Raw genomic sequence first — 26,245 nt, forward strand, 5'->3', positions numbered from 1 at the left:
AGAACAATGTTAGGTTTGTAGGCTGGCGTCAGGAGGATTGGGACTGAAAGACAGCGCTAATAATAGTGAACACCCACCAGATGCCAGGCATTTGACTAGATACTTCATATTCATAAACTTTTTACCCAAATGCCATGAGATCAATATTAGTAATTTCAATTTTGAGGGAGGCTTAGCTTCCTTGGGCTCAGAGAAGTTAAATGACATGCCCACAGCCGAGCATTGGAGCCAGAAGGAGAACCCAGATTTTCCTTTTCACAGTCCTACATGCTTTCCACTTGGCTGCTTCCCTTTCCAGCATAACAACCACTGCTGCTACTTTCTCCACATGCTACATCCTTGACTTAACCTTCATCTTATGGTAGCATGGGACTCCCCAAAAGACAGAGGACTCAATAATTGCAGGCCAGGGGTGGGGGGGTGGCGGTGGGATGAATTGGGAGATTGGGATTGACATATATACACTAATATGTATAAAATGGATAACTAATAAGAAACTGCTGTATAAAAAAAATAAATAAAATAAAATTCAAAAATTAAAAAAAAAAAAATTGCAGGCCCAGACTTATAGTACCCTAAGAATGGTGTTTTTTTGGTTTTGTTCTGCCTTGTTATTTTGATGACCACTTCATTACAAGCCTATTGGAATGAAAAAAGAAAGGCAGAGAAAAACTATATTGAACAAGAAAAGATACCTAGTTTGCAGTTTATACTGAAAAAATCCAATTCTCTAGGAATGTCTACCTTCGTTTGATTTTTGTTAAAAATCTGTCTCCAAAGCAGACAACTTGAGTGGCCACAAATAACATCTTGGCATCTCATTTTCCTTTGTTGTCAAGTTGGGTAATATTTCTTAAGGTTGGCCTAACTTTCATGGGTGTGGAAGGATAGGTGGCATGAAAGATAAGATGTACTTGGTGTTCCTACATGTGTTTGAGTGAAATAAATGATTTTCAAGAGGTAAACATCATCTCTACTACTAACGGCCTCAAACTTCTAACTGTTCTTCTAACTTATAAATATGCAATTACACCTCCATGTTGTTTGTGGCTTACTAAAAGCAATGTGCCATAGTATTTCCTGAGATAATCCAAAATAGATGTCAAGTCTCCCACCAAATAAATCTGCTATTTTTAGCAGCTGCAGGCTAGCTAGGCAATTTGTCCTCCATCCAATATCGTCAGGGTGATCATAGCACCTTTTCTGAGCTCTGTACAACCTTTGCTTCAGTAAGGACCATATCAAAACAGAGGTCTGGAGGTTCTCTCCTCTTACATACCCTATATATCCTGGCTTACAGGATACTCAGCCAGTCATATCTTCAATGAAGGCTTATCCCTTAACCCCTTCATTCCAGTCCTACCAGTCAGGTACTCAAGCATTCCTGTTATTATGGTAGAGTATAGTAGTTAAGAGCATGCAATTGGAAATCAAATTTGGATTTGGCTCTGCCATTACTTGTCCGGCCTTGAGCAAGTTATTTTACCTCTTTGTGCCTCAGTTTCTTCATCTGAAAAATAATACTATCTTCTAGTAGGATTTAATGAGTATTAAATGAGATAATATATGTAGGGAGTTTAGAATGATGCCAGGTATATGGTAAGCACTATACAGGTGATACCTATTTTTATTATTGCATGTATTTTTCATAAAGCTAGGTTACCTCCTAAAAATTTGAAGACTCAGGCAACTGATTGTTTAACCAGTGGGTCAAATAAACATTTATATGCTGCCTAATGTAATTAGTATTATTGGACTAGACAGAGAAGACATGAAGATCAGCATAGACCTAAACAAAGTAGCTTTAAGTGTTGATGTCATGAATCCCTGATGCCTTTCTGCCTTATTCTACCACATTCCCCATTTTTAAAACAGGGAAAGGGACAAAAAGGGATTACCAGGGGAAGCAAGTTCCAACAGAGTCTCCTGCTGGGTCTTTTACAGGGTTGGGGGAGAAAGAGAGAAAGAGAGAGAGAGAGAGGGAGGGAGGGAGAGAGAGGGAGAAGGTGCATAGCAACTCACTCACAAAGATAAGTTCAAGAAGTGTGTTGAATATGGAGTCTTGAGTTGAGTTGCTACAGATTCCAGGTCTCCTCTGTCAGCCTCCTATTTTGTTGACATCTGTGATATTATAATAAAGTGAGCACAGAATGGTCCAAAGTTAGAAGGCTACTCTGATTCTTGGATTTTTAACTATGAAGGCCTTTCATAGTGTATAAATGGGGTGGCCAAGAGCTGCAGAGGTATAGTTGCAAGCTAAGCATAATGACAACAGCAAGCCGAGTCCCAGAGTTTCAGGACTAGCCTCATAATACAGAGTAGCACGGTGATTCACTATTTGAGGTCATAAAGTCTTGGGTTCCAAACCTGGTTCCAACAAATGTTAGCAGTGTGACTCTGGGTAGTTACTTTATCTTTCAAAGCCTCAGATTTATACAGTTGTTATGAGAATTAAATAAAGTGATGTATGTAAGGTATTGTCAACACATACTTTCCAAAAAGTTAAAAACATGACTCTCATACAAATATAAAGTCAGCATGTGTCAAAGATTCATTTCACATGTTAATGAGAGAACTGACAAGATGGTTTAAAGAAAATTGGAGAGAGCAAAGTATTTACAGTGGCTAAAGAAAAAGGCTTGAAAAAGCTGGCTAATTTAGATACAAAACTGGTTGATGTACAGGGCAATAAAACTGTAACTTTTGGGGTTGTCTTCTTTACCAGATAAATAATTTGCATCTCTAGTGAACAAATTTCATTTTCATCACAATCATCAGCTGTTCTCAAGTGGGGGTAATTTCTCTTTCCAGGGGACATTTGGCAATGGCTGAAGACATTTTTGGTTGTTACAGCTGGGGGGTGAGGGTGTGTGTGAGTGCTACTGGCGTCTAGCGGGTAGAGAACAGGCATGGTCCTAAACATCCTTCAACGTACAGGACAGCCCTCCCCCCGCAAAAAAGAATTTTCCAGCCCCCAATCCCAATAGTGCTGAGCTTGAGAAACCCTGTCTATCAATTTCTACAAGTTAACATCTACTCTTATGAAATTTAAAATATGCTAATGAAGAGAAAATAGCAAGTCAAACAAAGATACACACTCCCAGAGAACTGGCTAAGGTGGGTTGGCTAGAAAATGCTTAGATAACTCTGAAAGGACATGCAGTAGCCCTTCTGCCTATTTCCCAGTTTTGGAAAGTTTTCTTGACAATACTTGACACCATACCTGAAACACGGTAGGTGTTCAATAAAGGTTAGTTATTTCTATAAATTTAAAGGCCACTAGATAGAAGTCCAAATGCCCATACAGTAAAATAAATACCATACTTTTACAGAAGCATCGTCACTGTTGGAAATTTCTTCCCTGTTGGATGTTTTCATCATGGTCACTTTGAAGTTTTAAGAAAGTCCTCCAATATAACCTTCAGACTTACAGATGATAGATCTATTAAAAAAGACAAGTCATGTTTAAAAAATTTCCTGAAAGCCTCATTCAAAAAACTAAGCCCCTCCTCCTGCATGAAAAACTTTTATTGTCAAATTGAGAATATCCAAGATATCCTTAGGAAATCCATTTAAATTCTGCTATAGAAAGGATAGTAAGGTAAAGATCATAGAATTGCAGATTATGGCCCTTTTTATTGGCCAAAATGTGTGTGTGTGTTGTTTGGGGTTTTTTTGACATTTTAAAAATTGAAGCATAATTGACATACAATAGTATATTAGATTCAGGTGTACAACATAGTGATTCAATATTTATATACATTACAAAATGGTAACCACAATAAACCTAGTTACCGTCTGTCACCATACAAATTTATTACAATATTATTGACTGTATTCCTTATGCCGTACATTTCAAAGGTAAAAAAAGAAAAAAAAGCAGCCACGCAATTGCCCAAATTCGTCTTGTATAAATCAGTTGAATAGTATATCCAGTGGTTGTATCTATCAGTCTGAGTCCAAAGGAAGAGGTTTTATTCACCCCCCACCCCTTCCCCCCTTATTAATGACAGCCAGATATTGTTGGAGAAGGCACTGCCATGGCTCACTGAGTGTCAAGGAAGCAGCTGTGGTGAAATGCTGGCAAAACTTGCTGGAAATCTATCCCCTGGAATTTTGGGGAAATCCACCCTCTAGGGTGCCATGGAAAAGCTGTTCCCCAGGAGATGTCTCACCAGAGACACTCTGCTACATTGCCAACCCACAGGAACATAAAAGCAAAATCCTTTTCCTGCAATGGCTCTCCAGTGCCCTCTATTGACAATGCTTAACATTGTTCCACTCGGCAAAGGAAAACTATTTAGAAGGCCCAGATTCATTTTCACAGAGAAAGCAAAAAGGGAAAATTTGGAGCTAAGAGTGAATAAAATCAATAACTGATGCAAGAGTTATTCTGTAATATTTTTAGGAGCTGACAATACTGATAATTTCAGGCTGGTAGTGTCTGAATAACAGCCAGTTTGGGCCCTCCTGGGCCCGCAAGGTGCTTATTTGTCCACTATAGAGCAGTAATTCCGCCTGGGCCCTGAGTAGGCAATATCAACATCACCTGGGAACTTGTTAGAAATTCAGATTCTAGCACCCTACCCCAAACTAACTCAACCAGAAACTCTGGGGTTGGGGACCAGCAATCTCTGTTTTAATATGCCCTGCAAAGGATTCTGGTGCATGCTAAGGTTTGAGAACCACTGTTATAACAGTAAGTTCTAGGAACTTGCTGTGCGGGCACGAAGAGAAGAGTCAATAAGGATTTATTTGTATGAGTTGTAGTCTCAATTTTTTTAAAAAATTTATTTTTTTTTTTGGCTGCTTTGGGTCTTCGTTGCTGTGCGGGCTTTCTCTAGTTGCAGCGAAGGAGGGCTACTTGTTGTTGCGGTGCACGGGCTTCTCATTGCGGTGGCTTCTCTTTGCTGCAGAGCATGGGCTCTAGGCACGTGGGCTTCAGTAGTTGTGGCACGTGGGCTCAGTAGTTGTGGCTCGCGGACTCTAGAGTGCAGGCTCAGTAGTTGTGGCACATGGGCTTAGTTGCTCCGCGGCATGTGGGATCTTCCCGGACCAGGGCTTGAACCCATGTCCCCTGCACTGGCAGGCAGATTCTTAACCACTGCGCCACCAGGGACGTCCTTAGTCTCAATTTTTAATCTTGAAGAAGACAACCTAACTTCTCTGGGATCTGGAAGCTAGCACAGAAAATAATATTTTAATCTCTATTTTTGCATTGATGATGTGTTTCTGGACTCGTGGGCATGAATGCATCAGCTATGCTCACTTTGGTAAGAAATTCTGCTTTTGATGTTCTCTTATCTGCAGGTCATGCTACCTTGATGCGGGCCCCAAAGCTGCTATTGCAATTTTCATCTGTTTCTGTGTGTACACAGAAGTGGAGAGTAATGCCCATTCTACATTTTCCATACCCTTGCTTTTCCCTAGGTCTCCACCATGACTGCAGTTACTGGAAGAATAGCTAGAGCCACAAACCTAAGGTCAGCATAGCAGACAGTGGCATGGAGCTCACATTAGCTCACCACTGTTTCTTGCCCTTCAGATAACCTCATGAGTTGGCTTGCCTCCTTGACAAGGCTCCAATAGCCCAGAACAGAAAGCTTCATTTTCCCCTGACACAGCCTTTGCCTTTCCAATTTGCTCCTTTCGAAGGAAAGATGGTGACATGTATGCTAGCAAGATATTTTTCTGCCGTTTTTTGCTTTAAAATGAAAAATATGTGTGTGCATGTTTGTGTGGTGTAGGGATTATGTCCTGGCCCTGGTCCTGCCAATAACTAGCTGCATGGGGTTGGGCAGGTCACCAACTCTGGCTCTAATTTCTACACATAAATATAGAGCATTAGACAAGCTGATACTGCTCCAACATTTTATGATTCTATACACTACCACAAGCGTATCCTTAAAAGGTAACTTGGTGGGCTTGAATCTCACCCTTTAGTGTAACAGTCTGTGCATGAGGCCCTCTTTTAAATTCCCTCTTCTGGGTTTAACATTAAGCACAATAAAACCTTCCTACAGCAAATTCATCCTAAAGGGACTGAGGTTATTGATACATAGAAAGTGAAGTCTTCAGCAGATTTGCTCCTTTTCAATAAATAAAGAGCATGTGTCTTTCTAAACAGATATCTATCCCATTAACTGCTTTGATAAGAGTAACTAAATGTGAAAGCACACACTGGAAATGAAGCACTAGTATTCTTTATTTCAAATTCCTGATTTATTTCTCACGCATAGTAGTAAGCAAAAATGTTTACTTCTTCCCAAAATGATTTGAACGTTTACATTTTTAATGTTTGTTAAAGTTTTGTTTTTTCTCAAGATAAAGAGTCTTTCTCTGAGCTATTTTCACATGCTGAAATGGGGGGAAATGACCGTCAAGTATGATGCTTCTCAATCAACAATTGCCCTCTGTGGGGGATGGTATTTCAGAAATTCTTGGAAATAATAAAGTTTGAAAAGTCATATCTAGACTTTTACACTAAAAAAAAAAAAAAAAATCCTCTTGTTTTGATAACACAAATTACATCTATCTAAGCTTGCTAAAATCAGAGCCAGGGAGGATAAGCAGAAAAAAGGTTGTGGTAATACTTGCTGTTGCTTACCTATTTCCTCCTCCTTCCTTAGTAAAAGCTTTTTCTTCCCCGTGGCAACATCCCCAGACAATGAAACACAATGAGCTCAAACCTCTCAGAACGCCTCTTCCCAGCCTCTCTTGCAGTGAGAAGTGGCCATGGAGGTAGTTCTGGCTGTTGGGGTCACTGCTGGGTGACTCTGGAAGGCCTGCGGCTGGCTGTGCATCCTCTACCCAGCTTCCTGCCTTTATAGTTGACACTGTGCGGGGAGCTTCTGCTGCCTTCCTGTGACCTCCTGGGGTAGCTCCGCAGCCAAGGATGAAAGACCCTGGCTTTTCCATAACACTTTCAAGTTGCTAAGTTTCAGAAAAACAGGTCTTCAATATGTAATATTTGGGACTTACACTAAAAAGTTATTTATATGAAATTCAAATTTAACTGTATGCCCTCTAATTTTCTTTTTGTTTTTTTCCCCCTAAATCTGACAACTCTAACCCTAATCCTAACTCTAACTCTAACCCATAATTCTTGGTTATGTAAAAAGAATAAACCCCAATAAGCTACTATTAGTCAGGTAACACGTTGCTTGCATGTGAATTCATTCCTGACATAGTAGTAATTTATAACAAGTACCCAGACACTGTGCTAGTTAGCAGGGGTGTGTTTGTAATTAAGTCACAGAGGTAGGTCCTGCCTTCAAGGAGCTTGCAGTCTAGCTGGAGAGACAGCCACTAAATAAGTGATTCTGTAAGCAGCAGTATAACTACAATTGTGATTAACGCTTTGAAGGAAAAGTAGAACTTTGAGAGCACCTATGAGGGCGGGGCAAGGAGGAGGGACTCCTCTGAGAAGCAGCATTTTAGGCGTGAGCTGAAGGAGGAGTAGGAGTTAGCAGACTAATAGGAGGGAAGCGTTGTAGAAGTTTGCTCTAAGTATCAGGAGCAGCACATGAGCCCGCTGTGAAGCAGGAAGGGTCCTGGTAAGTTTGAGGAGAGGAGGGCCCAGTGGCTGAACAGCAGTGGGTCGAGTGACTGGAAATGAGGGTAGAGAGGCACTCATAAGCTAGATCAGGGAATGTCTTGAGGGCCATATTAAGGATTGTGAACTTTATCTTTACTCTCCACTAAACCCACACTAAGCACTGTTGATATCCCCTTCTTATAAAGAGGAAATATAGACTTTAAATGCTTTGATCAAAGACATATAGCTATTAAAAGGATGAACTGTAATTTGAGCCCAGATTTTTTTTTTTTTCAGTGTGTGTGACCAAAAAACCCCCTAGTCATCACAGAGAGCAAGCTAGTTACCAATTTCTAAGTTCTGAGTGCTGATCAGATGAGTCTGTAGAGAATGTTTAAAGTTAATGTAAGAATATATTTTATATTTGTAAGGACTGAGAGGGTGTGAGCAATCTATTTATTATTAATAAATAACAAGTTGATCACTAATTTAAATTCCAGCATTGAATGAGGCCTCAAAAAAATTATACGATTATACAGATCTCCTGTTGTGCTTTTCAATGAAAGCTCCCCTGTATTACATATCACTGAAGTAACTGTAACTTATTTCTGCTATTTTAGACCAATGGTTTGACAAAAACAAAATAAAACATGCACATAAAAAACCTTATTTGTAACAAAGTCTCAACATAAGTGATACAAATGATTCAGTGGTTTCAGACACATATAAAAAACAGTAACAGCAGCAACAAGGACAAAACACAAAAAGATACTGTTGCAAATTGTTGATTTATTCAATATGATTACCAATATGACTACTCCTGGTAATCCCATTATTTGCAGGAGGTGGGCGTTGGTATGGGATGGTAACCAATATTTTTAAAAAATTAAAAATAGAAAAATATCAAGAGTACATTGTATGTGAGGTAAATATTTTATGATTCTTGATATGATACATGCAACACATATAGACAATACACACAAACACACACATCAATAGATTACATATATACTGGATTGTGATCTATATCTTATTCCTTACTCTGGGTCCCATACAGAAGAGTTTGACAATCCCTGGTCTAGAGAAACTGACTCACTCTTTGTGAACTATGCTGTATCTTGTACTTCCTGGAGTGAGAACAAAGTTAAGGTAAATTCCTGTCCATAGTCATGGATAACTACTTACTTTTCCACGTGTTAAGGAAATCATGTGTGATAGAACAAACAGAGAAACAAACAAACAAAACAACAGGCTGTCATCGTACCGAAGTACACATTGTATCTTGGTTAAGGTTCTTGCATAGATTCCTTTGAATTTCCTAATTCACTCCAGGAAGGATTCAGTGCATTCCAACTTTACGCTGTCACTTGCAGACCTGGGGAATAATTATAAATAGAAAAGAAATTAATGGAGAATTCCAATTGTCATTTTATTAAATCTTCACACTAATATCTAAGGGTGTTAAGATTACAGGGATTCTGGGGCAAGAAATGCTGATTTTCTGTAAAGAACTATAATAGAGCCCAAGTCTCATTCATTTAATCCTTGCGTTAAATTTAAGCCTATTTTCAGCTATCAGATATCCAATATCATTTGCAATTGGTATAATAATCCTTGACTTCAAGGAATGAAATAATTTGAGAACTAGAAGAATAACACAAAAGGTGGCTGGTACAGTCAAATTCTTGTTTTGGAACGTTATCCTTGGTTTGAGGAAAGAAGTATTCTTACCTTCAATCTTTATTTTTTTAATATTTTTTTATTTTTTTAAAGTAAGGAAGCCTTGCTGAATACTTAGTGACTCTGGCTTAGAAACTCAGTGATAAGCCTACCGCATTCTTATTACACATCTCATGCTGGAAAAGCACACCTATTTTAGGATACTATTTAATCTTTGACGCATGTAAAATATAAAAATGATTATACTCTTTGACCAAGCAAGTGCTACTTCTGAAAAATTTTAATATAATTCAAGAAGAAGAAAACCAGCAATTTGTGCAGATATTTTTACCGCATGTTATTTGCCAATGTAAAAAACTTTCTAACAACACAAAATATCCAACAATTGGGAAATGGTTCAATAATTTTGTTAATTTGGATATTATACTATATAATTATACTACTATTACTTTATAACTGGAAACTATTTTAAATTCAATATAGAAAAATATCCCCCCAAATTCATTTTATTAAATTTTTATTTTGCAATGTTTGTTCCTTTGATTTGACATCTTTCTTCTGTAGTAAGATGTCACTGTCAGGTCTTATAATTTACTTTTTTTTTTTTTTTAATTGATTGATTGATTGATTGATTGATTGATTGCTATGTTGGGTCTTTGTTTCTGTGCTAGGGCTTTCTCTAGTTGCGGCAAGCGGGGGCCACTCTTCATCACGGTGCGTGGGCCTCTCACTATCGTGGCCTCTCTTGTTGCGGAGCACAGGCTCCAGACGCGCAGGCTCAGTAGTTGTGGCTCACGGGCCCAGTCGCTCCGCGGCATGTGGGATCCTCCCAGACCAGGGCTCGAACCCGTGTCCCCTGCATTAGCAGGCAGACTCCCAACCACTGCGCCACCAGGGAAGCCCCTTATAATTTACTTTTAATGAGCAAAACAGAACTCAGCCTTGAATCCTTCAACTGGGAGAACTATTTAGTTTTATTCAGTTTCATTACATAATGGACTCTATAAAGCTTATTAAATATTAAATACTAATTTAAAAACAAAAGTAAGCATGGCAATTAACTATGTAAACCATGTAACCATATAAAAGACTGATGTGAATAGCAAAAACATTGGATATGTACTTATCAAAATGTTAACAGTGATGATTGGTGGGAATATAGGTGATTATTTTCTCCCTAAAAGATTAAAATTTTTAAAAAATTATTATGTTTTTATAATGAGATGAAAATAAACATTTTATTTAAAGGGAGTTTGAATGTTCCTGGTAGCTAGAGCTGCCTTGTCATAGGGAGAATAGGTAATGATTAAATTTTGCCTCAAAGTCTGGATTTAAATAAGGATTAAATTAAACATATAACTTTATAAACTTACTCTCTTGGGTCATTTGTTTCATTAATAATTAAATTCAATCTTTGTTGTTTGTCTTTCATTATTATTACTTAATCACAATTATGATTCTGTATGCTTAGAATAGAAAATTAGTTAAACAGTTTATGAGATGCTATCAGAAGCTTGAGGTGTAGTTAACTGAAACATTTGAAAGGTCTCCTGGCTAGCTCAGACCCATACTGAGGGTTAAATCAGGCTACGCTGAGGATCTCTCCAGGCTGGCTTTGGCAGGTACTGTGGTTGGAAGAACTGGGAAATGTGATGTGTTATGAATAATGCAGTAACTTATTTATGCAACTGGAAAAAAACGAACATAGATCTTGGAGGCAGGAAAAGCTGATCTTCTTTGGATTTTACGTCTCTTCTAACATTTTGCTATTATGTTTTTCTTTTTAAGCTTTATGCAATATCTTGAACACAAGCAAGATAGCCTTACAAGGAATACTTCCTTACAAACCTCTAGGATGTAGGCAAGGAAAAAGGAGGGTGTCACACACATGGAAATGTACTTTCCTGTGGGCTTTCAGCCCTCATCAAAACATGTCAGCTATTCTTGGGCGTTGGACCAGATGGCACAAGCTGGCACTTGGTATGGAATTAGGTGCAATTTGCCTGAGCTACACGATCAAGGCTCCTTCATTTTTTTATAAATAAATAAATAAATAAATTTATTTAGTTGCGGTGAGCGGGGGCTACTCTTCGTTGTGGTGCGCGGGTTTCTCATTGTGGTGGCTTCTCTTGTTGCGCAGCACGGGCCCTAGGCGCACAGGCTTCAGCAGTTGTGGCACGAGGGCTCTAGAGCGCAGGCTCAGTTGCAGCTCAGGGGCTTAGTTGCTCCGCAGCATGTGGGATCTTCCCAGACCAGGGATCGAACCCATGACCCCTGCATTGGCAGGCGGATTCTTAACCACTGTGCCACCAGGGAAGTCCCAAGGATCCTTTATTTTTATCAGCAGGTGGATCATAAGGGCAAACTTCAACGTATGACTTGGTCATTAAAGGAAAATTGGACCCAAGCATTAGCCATTATTGAGAGGATGGAAAGGTATAGGTGTCCAACTGCTGAAACACCCAATAAGTATCTTATCAAGGTCAGCAAGGGAGCCAATAACTCTCAGAGAAGTGGCTCTGGCTCAGGTGCTATCGTTTACAAACGCTGAGCCCCTGTCTTCACACTACACTCTGTATCCACTTATGCTGGTGCCTGAGCTTCATTATGGGAGGTCTATCAGAGTAACATGGCAGGGGTGAGCAGGCATACCTGAGCAGGCAAGGATTTTTTTTTTTTTTTTGAACATCTTTATTGGAGTATAATTGCTTTACAATGGTGTGTTAGTTTCTGCTTTATAACAAAGTGAATCAGCTCCTGGCAAGGATTTTAAGTTCCACTTAAAGGAAGAAATTTTAATATGGTCCTGAAATTTCTTTAAATAGGTTCATGCCTACATGAAGGGCTGATCCTGAAATTGGGAGGGTGTCAGGATCAATGAGCTGCCTGGCTGGGCTTAGACTGCTAGTCAGATAGGAATTTACTGAGGGCATAGGAAATCTAATTCTTATTGAGAGATTTTGAGATTTGGACTGGGGGATTTGTTTCTCACCAAAAGAGCATGTAATATTCTTCACTGCCAAAGTGACTCATACTGTCATCTCTTGAGCCAGCTGATGATTGCATTTTGTATGTTAGCCATGAAAACCCTTTTAGTTCAAACAGTTCCAATGAAACAGCTAGATCTATAGTTTTGTTTTCTCAGCACACTTTGTCATCCTTCTTCTTCTGCTTTCTACCTCCTGCCCTGCTTTCCCTTGGGGAATTTCTCCCCTTAAGTCAGGAGGCCTTAGGAGAGGTACTCAACTACAAGATGAGTACACGATCCAGTCCTAGCCAATCAGAATAAACCATCTCCCCAGGCATAGTGATTGGTTTAGCAAAAGTCATGTGACCCAAGCAGGACCAATCAAAATCTTTCCTGGGACTTTTCAGTTGGGCTAAAATGGAAAACTGCTTTAAAAAATGTTCAAAATAAAGAATTTTAAACATATGCAAAACTAGTGAGAGTAATATATAGACGCCCCCCTGTACTCAACACCCAGCTTCAACATTTTCAACTCATAGACAATCTTGAAAAAGAATAAACTGTCTTTTTACTGGGGCTGTTGGACCTAGGAGGATGGTGCTTCCAAAAGACATCATATCTGTCAGTAGAGAGAGACTGACTTCAAAATATACCCAAACAGAAAATGAAATTGAGGCAAAACCATGAGGACCCCATTTGAGCTCCTTAATACAGCTGAGCCTGAAGCCGCTGTCACTCCTGTACTTTCTTTCTGCTTAAGCCAGATTTAGGAGGATTTCTGTCACTTGCAAAATGTATTGTCTGATATGAAAACCTTGAAGAAACACTCAGTAAGTAATTTTTAAAATCTTTTGTTTATTTTGGGAAATAGAATTTATGAAAAATCTTTAGGAGGAATAAATGAGAAAGGGAACTCTATACATATTAAAAGAAGATCACCAGCATTTTAACTTCACTAGACTCAAAGGATAATTTCAGTCCCATTGAAATAACAGCCATCTACTAAAAATTTTAAACTAAATAATATAAATATCATTAAGAGATATTACAAAGGGTGAATATTTTCACCCTTAAAAAAAACTCACAAAGTAATCAAGTCCCTAGACCCATTCAGAGTGTCTGATTCTGTACTATCTTCAAAGCAATGCATAAATAGATACAATCACTCCTACATTAGCTTTCTGGTATACCATTCTTGGGTATGTAATGAACTATTTCTCCCGGCTGCTCCTTCACAATCCACTTTGATTGGACAATACTTACACTTTTGCTTTGCTAGTTCTTGTATTAGGTCTTCATACACTTGTGAAAAGAGGTCCTCTTCAGATTTTGTTCCATCTAGGTAAACTGAGAAGGAGAAAAGAGAGCAGTTCAAATGCTAACAGGCTTATTAATACAGGATGCTTACTCTGGCACTTGGCATCTCTTGAGAACACCAATAGGTTTAACCAAAGAACCCAGGAATATAACTTAAAAAGAAATTAATAGCCATTAAAGAGAGAAATATATCACAGTCAGGTACAACGGGTAAGAAATTTTGATTTATTGCAGAGAAAATTCAAACTAGCTGATGTGAAAATTGAAAAAAAAAAAAAAAAGAAAGAAAGAAACAGAGTTAAGTGGCACTGTGCATATGGCACTTTAGGAGCACTGAAGAGGTCCTTTCTCAAAACAACCATTTATGGAATTCCCTGGCAGTCCACTGGTTAGGACTCCAGGTTCAATCCTGGTCCGGGAACTAAGCTCCCACAAGCTGCACAGCATGGCAAAAAAAAAAAAAAAGAAAAAAAAAGAAATCACTTAAGGGAGTAGTTCTTGAACTTACTTATACATCAGGATCACCTGTGAAGCTTCTTAAACCATGCAGGGGTCTGAGTTCACATGTGTACTGAATCTGAATTCTCCAGGCCCATGAGATATATATTTTTAACAAAACTGGCATAGTCAGTTTGGGATAAAAAGTAGGAGTTATGTAGGTTAAAGGAAAGAAAGGGCCTTCTAGGCAGAAAACTGCAGAGGTAGGGAGGTAAGAGGAACTTTGTCTGTTAAGGAAAAGATGCTCAGTGTGGAAAGGCTACAATGTGGGGAGGCAGGAACAGTATAGAGATGAGATTGTAGAGCTGTGCCTTAGTCTTTAGTGGCCTTGAGGTCTGGCTGTTTGGATTTTATCCTGAAGGGCTGGAGACTCTTTGAAGGTATTTAAGCAAGGTAGGAGCATGGTTGGATTTGCATTTTAGATGGAGAGAGAGAGAGGGGTAGTAAGAAGAAGACATCCCTGCAACCAATGGTCCATGTTGGAAGTGGTGTGGTCAGAATGTCACGAGAGGCTCTGTGGATGGGGAAGAGGGGTTGAACTGGACTGAAGACAGGATCATAATAGCCGCCAGATCATGGAGAGGCCCTGTGTGCTTTCTGTAGCTACCAAAGAGGTCACGAGGCTTCTCACAATATACGCAACTCCCTTTATTCTGAAAAGATACGTCAGTTTTGATTGCTCTACCCCATCCAAAACCCTTCTCTCTCCAGCATCCTGCATCTTCTCCATGTGGTACTCTATATCCCAAGGATCCGTTCTTGGCCCAGGCCCATAGATCCAGATATTTATTTCTAAATCACTGCTTTAAGTCCCTCAGGCATCTCAACTTCATTACGTGCAAAACAGACTCGCATTCCTCCTTGCAAATCTGCGACTCCTTCACTTTTTCCTATTTTCTGAAATAACGCCTGCCAATTCCTAAGCTGTTGTCCTTGCCACCTCAGTTGCCTGCACCATCCGTGTCTATCCTATCATGCAGTTCTTCTGAGTACATATGTCCAATATTGCACCCTCTACATCTACCCTTCACATAGCCAGAGGGATCTTACTAAAACAAAAATTTTATATCTACCACATCCTTGTGTAAAGCCTCTCTGTAGAGGGCTTCCCACTTTCCTTAGGATAATGAACTAAGTCCTTAACTGGTCTATGGCCTTGCAGGGTTTGGACCCTTCCTGTATCAGCAACATCACCTCTTGCCTTGGCTTTCTCTACCACAACCTTCCTTCTGGTGCCCCCTGGTCTTTTCATGCACCATACCCACCATCTGGGGTAACCTTCTATCTCCCCAAGTTACCTCCCTTTGTCCAGTTAAATCTATCATGTGGTTTAAATATGGCTTCCTCAAGGAAGATTTCCTGGATTGCTGAGACTTGGGCAGTCCCCCTGAAGCTCAGTGTCACAGTATTCAGCACAGCTAAAAAGGATAATCTTGTGCATCATCCATTTAACATCCATTTTCCTGATAGAATGCTGGTTCAAAAGAGTAGAGACTGAGTCTGCCTTATTTCCCTTGATATCACCAGGGCAGTGCCTTGTACACGGAAGGCATTCAATCAATATTTGTTGAATGAATGACCGTCTAGAAGTTGACAAACTTTGACAAGAGCCATAGAGAGAGAAACAGAAGGCAGGAGAGCCAGTGTGGAAAAGGGGGAGCCCAGAGTGTTCTAGCTTAAAGTGTCCTCTTATAATCTAATACATGAGAAAAATGCCTTCTAAAGTCCTTTCTTTTGTGTACTTTGAGGCAATGACAAGTAAAAAGCCTTCCGTGGAGGGAAAAAAAGGCACTTACCGATTTCCCATGAGATGTTCTCCATTTCTTTTGTGTGCTTTAGATACATGGGCCACACGTGGCCCTCAAAGTACCCTGGGGTGTCTGGAGGCTCGTAGATCCTTGTACTATCAAAATACGTAGGCAACTTTATGTTGACATAAACACAATTGATAAAGTAAAATAATGGTCAGGACAACGGGGAAATCACCCAGAGACTGAGTCTAAACAGGATTAAGACTACACTTTTTAGACTCAATGCCAGTTACAAAGACAACACCCAATGGATTTAGTCCCCTGATCTAAAAAATGAACTCTGTAATTCACTGACTACCATTCATAATTATTTTTCCCCCCTCTAGTGATTTATAAAAGAAGTGAGAGACAAATATTAATGTAAATAATGATAGAGATACTGATATGTTGTAGTAAGCTTTAATCGGTGTTCTCTGTGGCTATAGCAGCATACAGGTCCCCTAATTTAAAACCATAATCAACATGGGATTGCTTCATATGAAGATTTAGGAAGGATGAGCCAAATAGCTTGTACAAGAGCCTTTTCTTAGAAAAGTAATTTGCATTACTCCATGTGGGTGACCATTTATGGAAAAAGGTCTTGCTCTTTGTATGAAGAATTGAGGCTTCCCTTGCTTGAAAAATGACATATACACATTGCTCAATAATGCTGTTTCCTTGTTTTTCCTAAAGTTTGTCTTTTGAATTACAATCCACAAAGGCAATTTCAAAACTTACCTCCTCCTCCTCTTACATTCTTCATACGGAATGGTCAGAAAATAGCTTCTATTCCATATAGTGTCAAGGGGCCTAAATTAACAGCATATTTAGTGCACAAAGTTTTTTTCCCCATTCATTCAGAGTCCATATTAGAGTGGGGAATGCTTACTTATAATTATAGAGAAGGAAACCTTCGATAATTAAGATGGGAATTTCCTCAGTGTTTCCCCTGTCTGTTGATGCCAGAGGGTGTGCTGCGCTTTCCATCCAGCAGGAAATGGCGGACATCATTTCCTCCATGTTAAGTGCTTCAAGCACTTCAAACAAGCACACAAAAAAATGAAATCAATACAACAAAAGTTTTACGCTGTGGCTTTTTATGATGAGTATAGCCAGTGGTCTATAAATATATAAAATAACACTATTTTATTTACCCTTCAAAACACCTAATTAGGGACTTCCCTGGTGGTCCAGTGGTTAAGAATCTGCCTTCCAATGCAGGGGACACGGGTTCGATCCCTGGTCTGGGAAATAAGATCCCACATGCTGCAGGGCAACTGAGTCTGAGCGCTCTAGAGCCTGCGCGCCACAACCAGAGAGCTCACGTGCTGCAACTACTGAGCCCACGTGCTCTAACTAGAGAGGAGCCCGCATGCCACAACTAGAGAGAAGCCCACGCACCACAATGCAGAGCCTGTGTGTCGCAACTAAGAGCCTGTGTGCCGCAGCTAAGACTAAAAAAAACCTAATTAACAAATATTTAGACAAAAAATATAAACTCTAATATTGATAAAGTGGTATGCTTGATATATTTTCATTCTGGAAAATTTTATTTATCTATTTATTTATTTTTGGCTGCATTGGGTCTTTGTTGCTGCACGTGGGCTTTCTCTAGTTGCAGCGAGCGGGGACTACTCTGTTGCGGTGCGTGGGCATCTCATCGCAGTGGCTTCTGTTGTTGCGGAGCACGGGCTCTAGGTGTGTGGGCTTCAGTAGTTGTGGCTCTTGGGCTCTAGAGCGCAGGCTCAGTAATTGTGGCACACAGGCTTAGTTGCTCCGCGGCATGTGGGATCTTCCCGGACCAGGGCTCAAACCTGTGTCCCCTGCATTGGCAGGCGGATTCTTAACCACTGCGCCACCAGGAAACTCCTGGAAAATTTTAAACATATACAAAAGTAGAGCAGAGTACAATGAACTCCCATGTCCCCATTACCAGCTTTGACAATTATAAACTCATTGCTTTATTTATAACTTCTATTCCCCCTTGACTATATAAAAGTTTAACATTTTTGGATGACAAAATATTTATAAATTAGTTTGAAAGATATGACGCACTGGTGAAAATACCTGCAATGTATTTGGCAAAGAATGGATATCTTTAATATATAAAGAGCTCTTACAGATAAATAAGAGGAGGAAAATCATTAAAAGAATTTACAAAGGATACAAGTATGTCACATTCAAATTCTAAAATGTGCATACTTTTAGAGTTTACAGTTGTTAATGCTAGAAAAGTACCCTATAACAGTGATTCTCAAAGCATGCTATCTACGCTAGCAGCATCAGCATCATCTGAGAACTTATTAGAAATGCAAATTCTCAGCCCCACTCCAGAATGACTGAACTGAGCCATCTGGTCTTAAAGGTTTTTTAGTGGAAGGTTTTAAAATTATGAATTAATTCATTTAAAAGATATAGAGCTATTAAGATTTTCTCTTTTTTTCTGGTGTTTGTTTTGGTTAATTTGCATTTGGTAAGACTGTCAATTTCATTTAAGTTTTCAAATTTATTTGCATAAAATTCTTCATAATATCCTCATCTTTTTTTTTTTTTTAAAGAACATGAGATGGTATGTATTTTAATTTTATTTATGTATGTATGTATGTATGTATGTATTTATTTATTTATTTATTTATTTATGGCTGTGTTGGGTCTTCATTTCTGTGCGAGGGCTTTCTCTAATTGCTGCAAGTGGGGGCCACTCTTCATCGCGGTGCGCGGGCCTCTCACTGTCGCGGCCTCTCTTGTTGTGGAGCACAGGCTCCAGACACGCAGGCTCAGTAATTGTGGCTTACGGGCCTAGTTGCTCCGCGGCATGTGGGATCTTCCCAGACCAGGGCTCGAACCCGTGTCCCCTGCATTGGCAGGCAGATTCTCAACCACTGCACCACCAGGGAAGCCCCTATCCTCATCTTTTTAATGTTTGTTGGATTTGTAGTGATATTAACCTTTTTGGCTTTGATATATGTAATTTGTGCCTTCTCTATTTTTTTTATTGATCAGTCTTGTTTAATTTTTTTGAGGATCACTCAGATTCTTCAATCTGTAGGTTTATGTCTTATGCCAAATTTGAGATGTTTTACATCATTACTTATTTGAATACTTTTTCAGCACCACACTCCTCCCCTCCTTCTGAGCTTCCAATGATATAAATGTTAGATCTTTCATTATTGTCCCACATTTCTGTTCATTTTTTTTTGGGGGGCTGCTTTGTGTCTTCATTGCTGCGCGCGGGTTTTCTCTGGTTGCGGCGAGCGGGGGCTACTATTCGTTGCGGTACACAGGATTCTTATTGTGGTAGCTTCTCTTGTTGCAGAGCACAGGCTCTAGGCACATGGGCTTCAGTAGTTGCAGCACGCAGGCTCAGTGGTTGCGGCATGCAGGCCCTAGAGCATGTGGGCTTCAGTAGTTGTGGCACATGGGCTCAGCAGTTGCAGTGTGAGGGTTCTAGGGCATGTGGGCTTCAGTAGTTGTGACGTGTGGGCTCAACAGTTGTGGCTCGCAGGCTCTAGAGAGCAGGCTCAGTAGTTGTGGTGCACGGGCTTATCTGCTCCGTGGCATGTGGGATCTTCCCGGACCAGGGATTGAACCCTTGGAACCTGCACTGGCAGGTGGATTCTTAACCACTGCACCACCAGGGAAGTCCCTCTGTTCATTTCTTTTCAGTCTACTTTCTCTTGCTTGTTCAGATTGAATAATTTCTATTGTTCTGTCTTGAAGGTCACTGATTCTTTCCTCTGTCATATTTATACTGCTGTTACACCCATCCAGTGAGTTTTAAAATTTCAATTATTGTATCAGTTTTCAGTTCTAAAATTTCTATTTGGTTCTTTTTCACATCTTCTCTTTCTTTGTTGAGGCTTTCTAATTTTTCACTTGATTCAAGAATGGTCACAAATGCTCACTGAAGCCTTTTTATGAATGCTGCTTTAAAATCCTTGTCAGAATTCCAGCATCTGTGTCATCACAGTGTTAGTGTCTAATTGTCTTTTCTCATTCAAGTTGAAAGTTGCCTGGTTCTTAATATGACAAATGATTTTTAGTCTCATCCTGGAAATTTTGGGTATTATGCTATGAGGCTCTGGATCCTATTTAATCTTTTTTTTTGCAGGCAGTGTCCCTGTTTAGGTGTAGTGTGCAGGTCCAGGTGGGGTGGATGTTCAGCTGCCTGCTGGGCCTCACCAATACTGAGGTGGGGGGTGACTGTGGGGGGAAAAGAGGAAAGCAGCATGTGGGTGTGGCTTCATTACAGCTCAGTGAGGATAGAAGTTCAGCTCTCAAGTGGGTCCTGCTGACAGTAGTTGACACTGCCTGGTTAAGGAAAGTGGAATGCCAACTAGCACCACCTCACACTGCCTTATTCGGTCTCTTTGCTGCCAGGTAGGTGTGGAAGTTCAGCTCCGTTCGGCACCACTGATATGATCCCTATGACGATGTGGAAAGCCAACTCACCATACCTTGCTGGTGCTGATGGGTCCAAAAGTCTAGCCCTCCATTGGGCCCTGCTAACACCATGAGGGGAGGTTGGTTCTTCCTTTTGTTTGCCTACAGTAATGTGGATATTATCAAAATAATTTTCTATTCTGTTAGGCCACCCTTTTTCTAGTCCTTTGACTACAGGGAACAGGTTTCTTGGGAGTTTTGGGTTGTACCTATTGATGGTTCCATGTTGTACACTTCTCCATCACCAATCACTCCCTTTCAGATATATGAGAGACAGACAAAAAACAAAAAACAAAAAAAACCCAGGAAACTCATAGCTACGTCATTCCTCAAGATCCAAAGTCCCCAGTCAGTCTGCTCTCTTCATCTTTCAGAGTCTTTCCTTTTTGTTGTATTCCCTCCATGGTTTTTAGTTATAAGAGGGAGGAATAGCAAGGAATGGGGCCAAGCCATCTTGGCTGGAACCAGAAGTACCATCAGTTTTAATGTATTTCCACTATCATTCAGTTAAAAATATTTTCTAATTTTCATTGTGATTTATTCTGTGACCCATGGGATATACAGAAGTGTTTTGCTTCAGATAAAATGTGATGATGTCTGGGGGCTTCCCTGGTGGCGCAGTGGTTGAGGATCCGCCTGCCAATGCAGGGGACACGGGTTCGAGCCCTGGTCTGGGAAGATCCCACATGCTGCGGAGCAGTTGGGCCCGTGAGCCACAACTGCTGAGCCTGTGCGTCTGGAGCCTGTGTTCCGCAGCAAGAGAGGCCGCGATAGTGAGAGGCCCGCGCACCGCGATGAAGAGTGACCCCTGCTCGCCGCAACTAGAGGGGGCCCTCGCATAGAAATGAAAACCCAACACAGCCATAAATAAATAAATAAATTAAATTAAATTAAAATTAAAAAAAAATGTGATGATGTCTGGAATTTGCTTCAAAATAATATAGAAGGAGCAGGTGGGTGAGGGTATAGATGAAATATAATTGGCCAAGAGTTCATCATTTTAAAAGCAGGATGGTGAATTCATGAGAGTTCATTATACTTTTCTGCCTTTCTTTGTATATGTTTAAAATTTTCCATAAGAAAAAGTTTTTAAGAATCAGACAAAAGGTACTGATTAATTTTCAAACACTTGGGAATTTAGTATTTACTCTTTTGCTATTGATTTCTAATTCAGTTCTCTGTGATTAGAAGATATCTCTATATTACTTCAATACATTGAAATGTATTAGGACTTGTTCCATGTCCTTGTGTATGCCTTCCATTTTGGTTAATGTTCCATGTGTTCTTGAGGAAAAAAATGTGTATTCTGCTGTTGTTGGGTACATGTTCTATATATGTTAGTTTGGTCAAGTTTGTTGTGTTGTTCAAATCTGTTAGACTCATAATTTTTGTCAGTTTGTTCCATAAGTTACTGAGGAAATTGTATTAAAGTCTCCCGCAATAATTATAGATTTGTCTATTTGTCCTCTTAGTTTTGTCAGTTTTTGCTTAATGTATTTTGAGGTCATATTATTAAGTGCATACAAATTTTAGATTGTTTTATATTCCAGTTGAATTGATTCATTGAGCTCTCTTTATCTCTAGTAATACTCTTTGCCTTAAATTTTACTTTGTCTGATATTAGTACAGTTATACTAATTTTCTTTCAGTAGGTATTTGCATGGTATATCTTTTTGTAGCTTTTACTATTTACTTTTCTATATCCTAATGTTTAAATATATCTCTTATAAGGAGCTAATAGCTGGCTTTTAAAAAAAATCCAGTCTGACAACTTTTGAGTATTTCATTTTAGTTAATTTAACTTAATATAGCTACTGATATGTTTGATTTAAGCTATCATTTTACTATCATCTTCTATTTTCCCACCATCCTTTGATATTTTAGTTCTGTTTTTTACTTCTTTTGCATTTATCAGCTATATTTTAATGATTCTACCTACTTATAAATGTGATAGCTATATACTTTATTACTATTGTTATTATTTTTTAAAATATTTAATTTATTTGCGGCAGGCGTGCTCCTTAGTTGCGGCAGGTGAGCTCCTTAGTTGTGGCGTGCAAACTCTTAGTTGAGGCATGCATGTGGGATCTATTTCCCTGAGCAGGGAATGAACCCGGGCCCCCTGCATTAGGAGTGTGGGGTCTTAACCACTGTGCCACCAGGGAAGTACTGATAGCTATATACTTTAAAACTATTGTTTTGGTAGTTATCACAAAGATTTCAACATTACCTTGACTTACCTTAAATTTGTACATTTACCTAAAAAGTTCAGATTTCTCCTTAAGATAGATTCCTGGAAGTGGGACACTTGAACACATGGCATGAATATTTTACCATCTTTGGGACATGTGCTCAACCTCCTTTCCAGAAAAGGTTGTACCAATTTATATTCCCATCTATAAGTTTTTGTTTTATTTGGCCTACGCCATTACTAATTATTAATGTTTTAAAAATCTGTTTATTAGGTAAGTGAGGAAAAAATAAGTTATAATTCTTTGACTACTTTTCTTTTTTCTTTTTTAAATTTTTAAAAAAATTTGGCCACACTGTACAGTATGCGAGATCTTAGTTCCCCAACCAGGGATCGAACCCGGGTCCTGGCAGTGAAAGCGCCAAGTCCTAATCACTGGACCACCAGAGAATTTCCTTGACTACTTTTGAGGTTGACTTTTTATTGTACATTTATTAATCATATAACCTTTTGCTTCTGTGAATAACTTATTCACATCATTGGACATTTTTCAATTGGGATATTAGTGTTTTTCTTATCAGTTTGTAAGAACTTATTTAGATTAGGAATAATTCTTCGTCAATTGTTGAAAACAGTTTTTCCTTGTTTAACGCTTACTTTGTAATAATCTTCCTTAATAACCTTTAGAAAAGGGGGAGAGAAGAAAAAAATATCCTGGCTGCAGCTCAAGACGCAAGAATAGATAGCCAGGGCTTCCCTGGTGGCGCAGTGGTTGAGAATCTGCCTGCCAATGCAGGGGACACGGGTTCGAGCCCTGGTCTGGGAAGATCCCACATGCCGCGGAGCAACTGGGCCCGTGAGCCACAACTACTGAGCCTGGGCGTCTGGAGCCTGTGCTCCGCAACAAGAGAGGCCGCGATAGTGAGAGGCCCGTGCACTGCGATGAAGAGTGGCCCCCACTTGCCGCAACTAGAGAAAGCCCTCGCACAGAAACAGAAACGAAGACCCAACGCAGCCAAAAATTAAAATAAATAAATAAATAAATAAATAAATAATTAAAAAAAAAAAAAAAAAGAATAGATAGCCAGTCAAGGATTTTGCCTCTCTTAAAACTATCATGTTTCTGTAAGAACTGATTACACAACATTTTTCCTCCAAGGTTATCAAAGTTAAAAATAAAGAACAAATTTTATGGCTCTTTAAGAGAGCTCTCTCTATTGCTAGTTTGCATAAGCACTCAATGATCATCTTGTTAATTATAAATGTTGATAAGACCATTAAATATAGTTTACTAGTATGACATTCCTTTACAGGTCTATATAGATGTTTTTCTGATGGACTTTACTCCGCTGGCTTCAAAGCAGTGTTAGACTGGGCAAGAGGGTAAAGTGAATCCATCTAAAAAATATTCATTATTCTTTTTGAGCAGTGAAAAGACTCAGTACCTTGGTCACTGAGAAAGTAAGCTCAGAAGAGAGATAGCCCTAAAGTTTGCTACAAGCAAGAGGAGTACACTAACAGAGGCCCACCTTACCCTACCTTCAAAAGAAAAATTTATTTTCCAATGTTTTCAGTTTTAACTATAAAAGTGGGGAAAAGGTTTCATTTATTTAAATAGCTGAACATAAATCAGAAACCCTTACAAAAGCATGCTTAAAGTACAGCAACATAATTTAAACTTATTTTGAGACTCTCTTCAGAGATAGCAAAGTTATTTGGGTTTGAAAAAAGAAACAAACATTATTGCATAATGTTTTGTAAGCTCATTTACTTACCATCATACTGAAGAAATCCATTTTCATCTGTCTCTATCTCAGACTCTGGCTGGAAAAATAATAAAGTACCCATAAAAACTGTGCAGTGCAGAAATAATACAATCATAGAATGAAGAGTTGATAAACCTTTATTTTAACAAATGCTTTGGATGGTAAGGATAAATAAAATCAAAGATTAGCTCCCATAAGTGTGCCATCTAGTGGAGAACTAACACTACTGCATTGAGCCTCCCTTCACTACAAAAGCTCAATCACTCAGCAAACGCTTTTGGATGTAATGCAATTAACTTTGCTACTATAACTTCTTTTGGTTAAATAAATTATCTGAGAAGTTTTATAGATACCTTAAAGAAATTATCCTGAGATATGATACTGCAGTTTGGAAGGCGTTTCTGCAAATTCTTAGCCAGTGTTGTCTTCCCACCATTTGTCACACTGAACAACAAAAAAAGAAAACAAAGAAAGAAAATACCAAGAAAGAAGATGCATTAAAAGAACATAAAACATTTTAAATTGATCTTAGAAAAAGGATATTTAAAACAATATGTAATATCTAAGAAAAAATTATTTCTTTCATAGATAGGACTTTGTTGGCAAAAATCATAGGCTCAAGCAGATCTGATGCAACAAATGATAAGAAATAAGCTGGAAAGGATGGAGTAGAAAGGTAACTAATATTGGGCAAGTGAACTGCGTAATATTAAGACTTAAATTACAGCTATTGTATTGGAAGCAAAAGGATTTTTTGTCTATGCTGAAACTCACGAGGTTCACATGCCACACAGAGAATATGAGTAGCACACTTTAGTGCAAGTATATAAAACTGCACTTGGTCACTGGGATTTTGTTTCAATGCACAGTGAAGAAAAATGGAGGAGTGGCTTATTACAAGCCCACCTATCATGACTTTTCATCTCCTTTGGAATGCCTCCTCTTCCCCAATCTCTCTCCACTTTGGCGCTGGTTGGGAGGTCCATTGTAGCTTATCACATCCTATCAGTTACTTGTCCCCTCTGGCTGGACTGTGACATCAAGGAGAATGGCGACCCTGACCAACTCCTCTGTGTATGTATCTAGTTTTCCAGTACCCAGAACCACGCATAGTTGGGGGGAAGCACTTCTCCACTCAGTCACTCAAAGAGTTTTTTTTTTTAAATCTGGGGCTTATGTACTTCCAAAGAGTCTATGGACAGATTCGGGGTCTTTGTGAACTTGAAAGATATTATATCTTTATTTTCAATAAATTCTAACAGAATTTTGGCATTTCCTTTAATTAAAATATAAGTCACTAGCAACAGTATTATTAATAGTACCTGTGGCTTTTTCACCAACAGAAATCACAGACAGGTATTTTCATATCATGTTGCACTTGGGGAAGATATCTTGAAGTATCACTGACACTCTATTACTTCAAATTTACAGCAGCTTTTAGACTCACCACAGGACACTGTTATTTAGTGAGTTAACAAAGAAGCATGTGTTTCATAATGCTACAAATTTGCTTTTAAAAATATTTTTATAACTATATTATTATCATAACTGGTTTCCTTTGTATTTCTGTATTTTATTTTGTGCATTTAAAACCACTACTCGGAGAAAGCAAGACTTCATCATACCACCAAATGTCTACAGCACAAAAAACTTCTGACTGCACATGAATTGTGCTTATTCTGAGGTAAGATGAATTGCAGTATGTTTATAATCTAGAAAGGGGAAAGGAACTAATACTTATTCATCAAAATTGTTTATTGGATATAATTCAATTATTAGCCAAATATCTTACACCTACAAAGTATTAATAGAAGAAACTTGATTCACACTTTTTTTGGTTTTTTTGGGATTTTTTTGTTTGTTTTGTTTTTTCTGTTTAACCTTGGATCACACAATTGGGTAGGATATGGGCAATCTCCTTCAAAATGGAAAAGTGGGTGGGTCTTTCCCTATGCACTGAGAAAATACTGTTAGGAGAATTTTTTTCCCCCTTTACTGAAAATGTCTGTAATCCATGTTGAATGCCCATAGTTCGATTATTGAATTTTGGTTTAA

The 26,245-nt window shown here is 38.9% G+C and overlaps 1 protein-coding gene across 7 annotated transcripts in view; it reads right to left on the reverse strand.

The window, feature by feature from the left end:
* NMRK1 (nicotinamide riboside kinase 1) overlaps window positions 1-26,245 on the reverse strand; it is a 56,675-nt gene that overhangs the window by 14,623 nt on the left and 15,807 nt on the right. The window contains exons 3-11 of one of the 7 annotated variants that reach the window (XR_014247296.1): window positions 24,544-24,634; window positions 24,200-24,248; window positions 16,680-16,827; window positions 16,529-16,600; window positions 15,797-15,903; window positions 13,449-13,532; window positions 8,802-8,912; window positions 3,325-3,442; window positions 2,027-2,121 (exon numbers count right to left, since the gene is read on the reverse strand). Coding sequence is in view for 3 of the 7 variants with exons in the window: in XM_082401527.1 (XP_082257653.1) it covers window positions 8,893-8,912; window positions 13,449-13,532; window positions 15,797-15,903; window positions 16,529-16,600; window positions 16,680-16,827; window positions 24,200-24,248; window positions 24,544-24,634 (571 nt within the window). In the remaining 4 variants the exon portion in view is untranslated. Of the gene's footprint in view, window positions 1-2,026; window positions 3,443-6,607; window positions 6,934-8,306; window positions 8,913-13,448; window positions 13,533-15,796; window positions 15,904-16,528; window positions 16,601-16,679; window positions 16,828-20,247; window positions 20,586-24,199; window positions 24,249-24,543; window positions 24,635-26,245 lie in introns of those variants that run through there. The other 6 variants (XR_014247298.1, XR_014247295.1, XR_014247297.1 and 3 more) reach the window with 6 other exon arrangements.

Source organism: Balaenoptera borealis, assembly GCF_965194805.1.
Source record: "Balaenoptera borealis genome assembly, chromosome: 8".
NCBI lineage: Eukaryota > Metazoa > Chordata > Mammalia > Artiodactyla > Balaenopteridae > Balaenoptera > Balaenoptera borealis.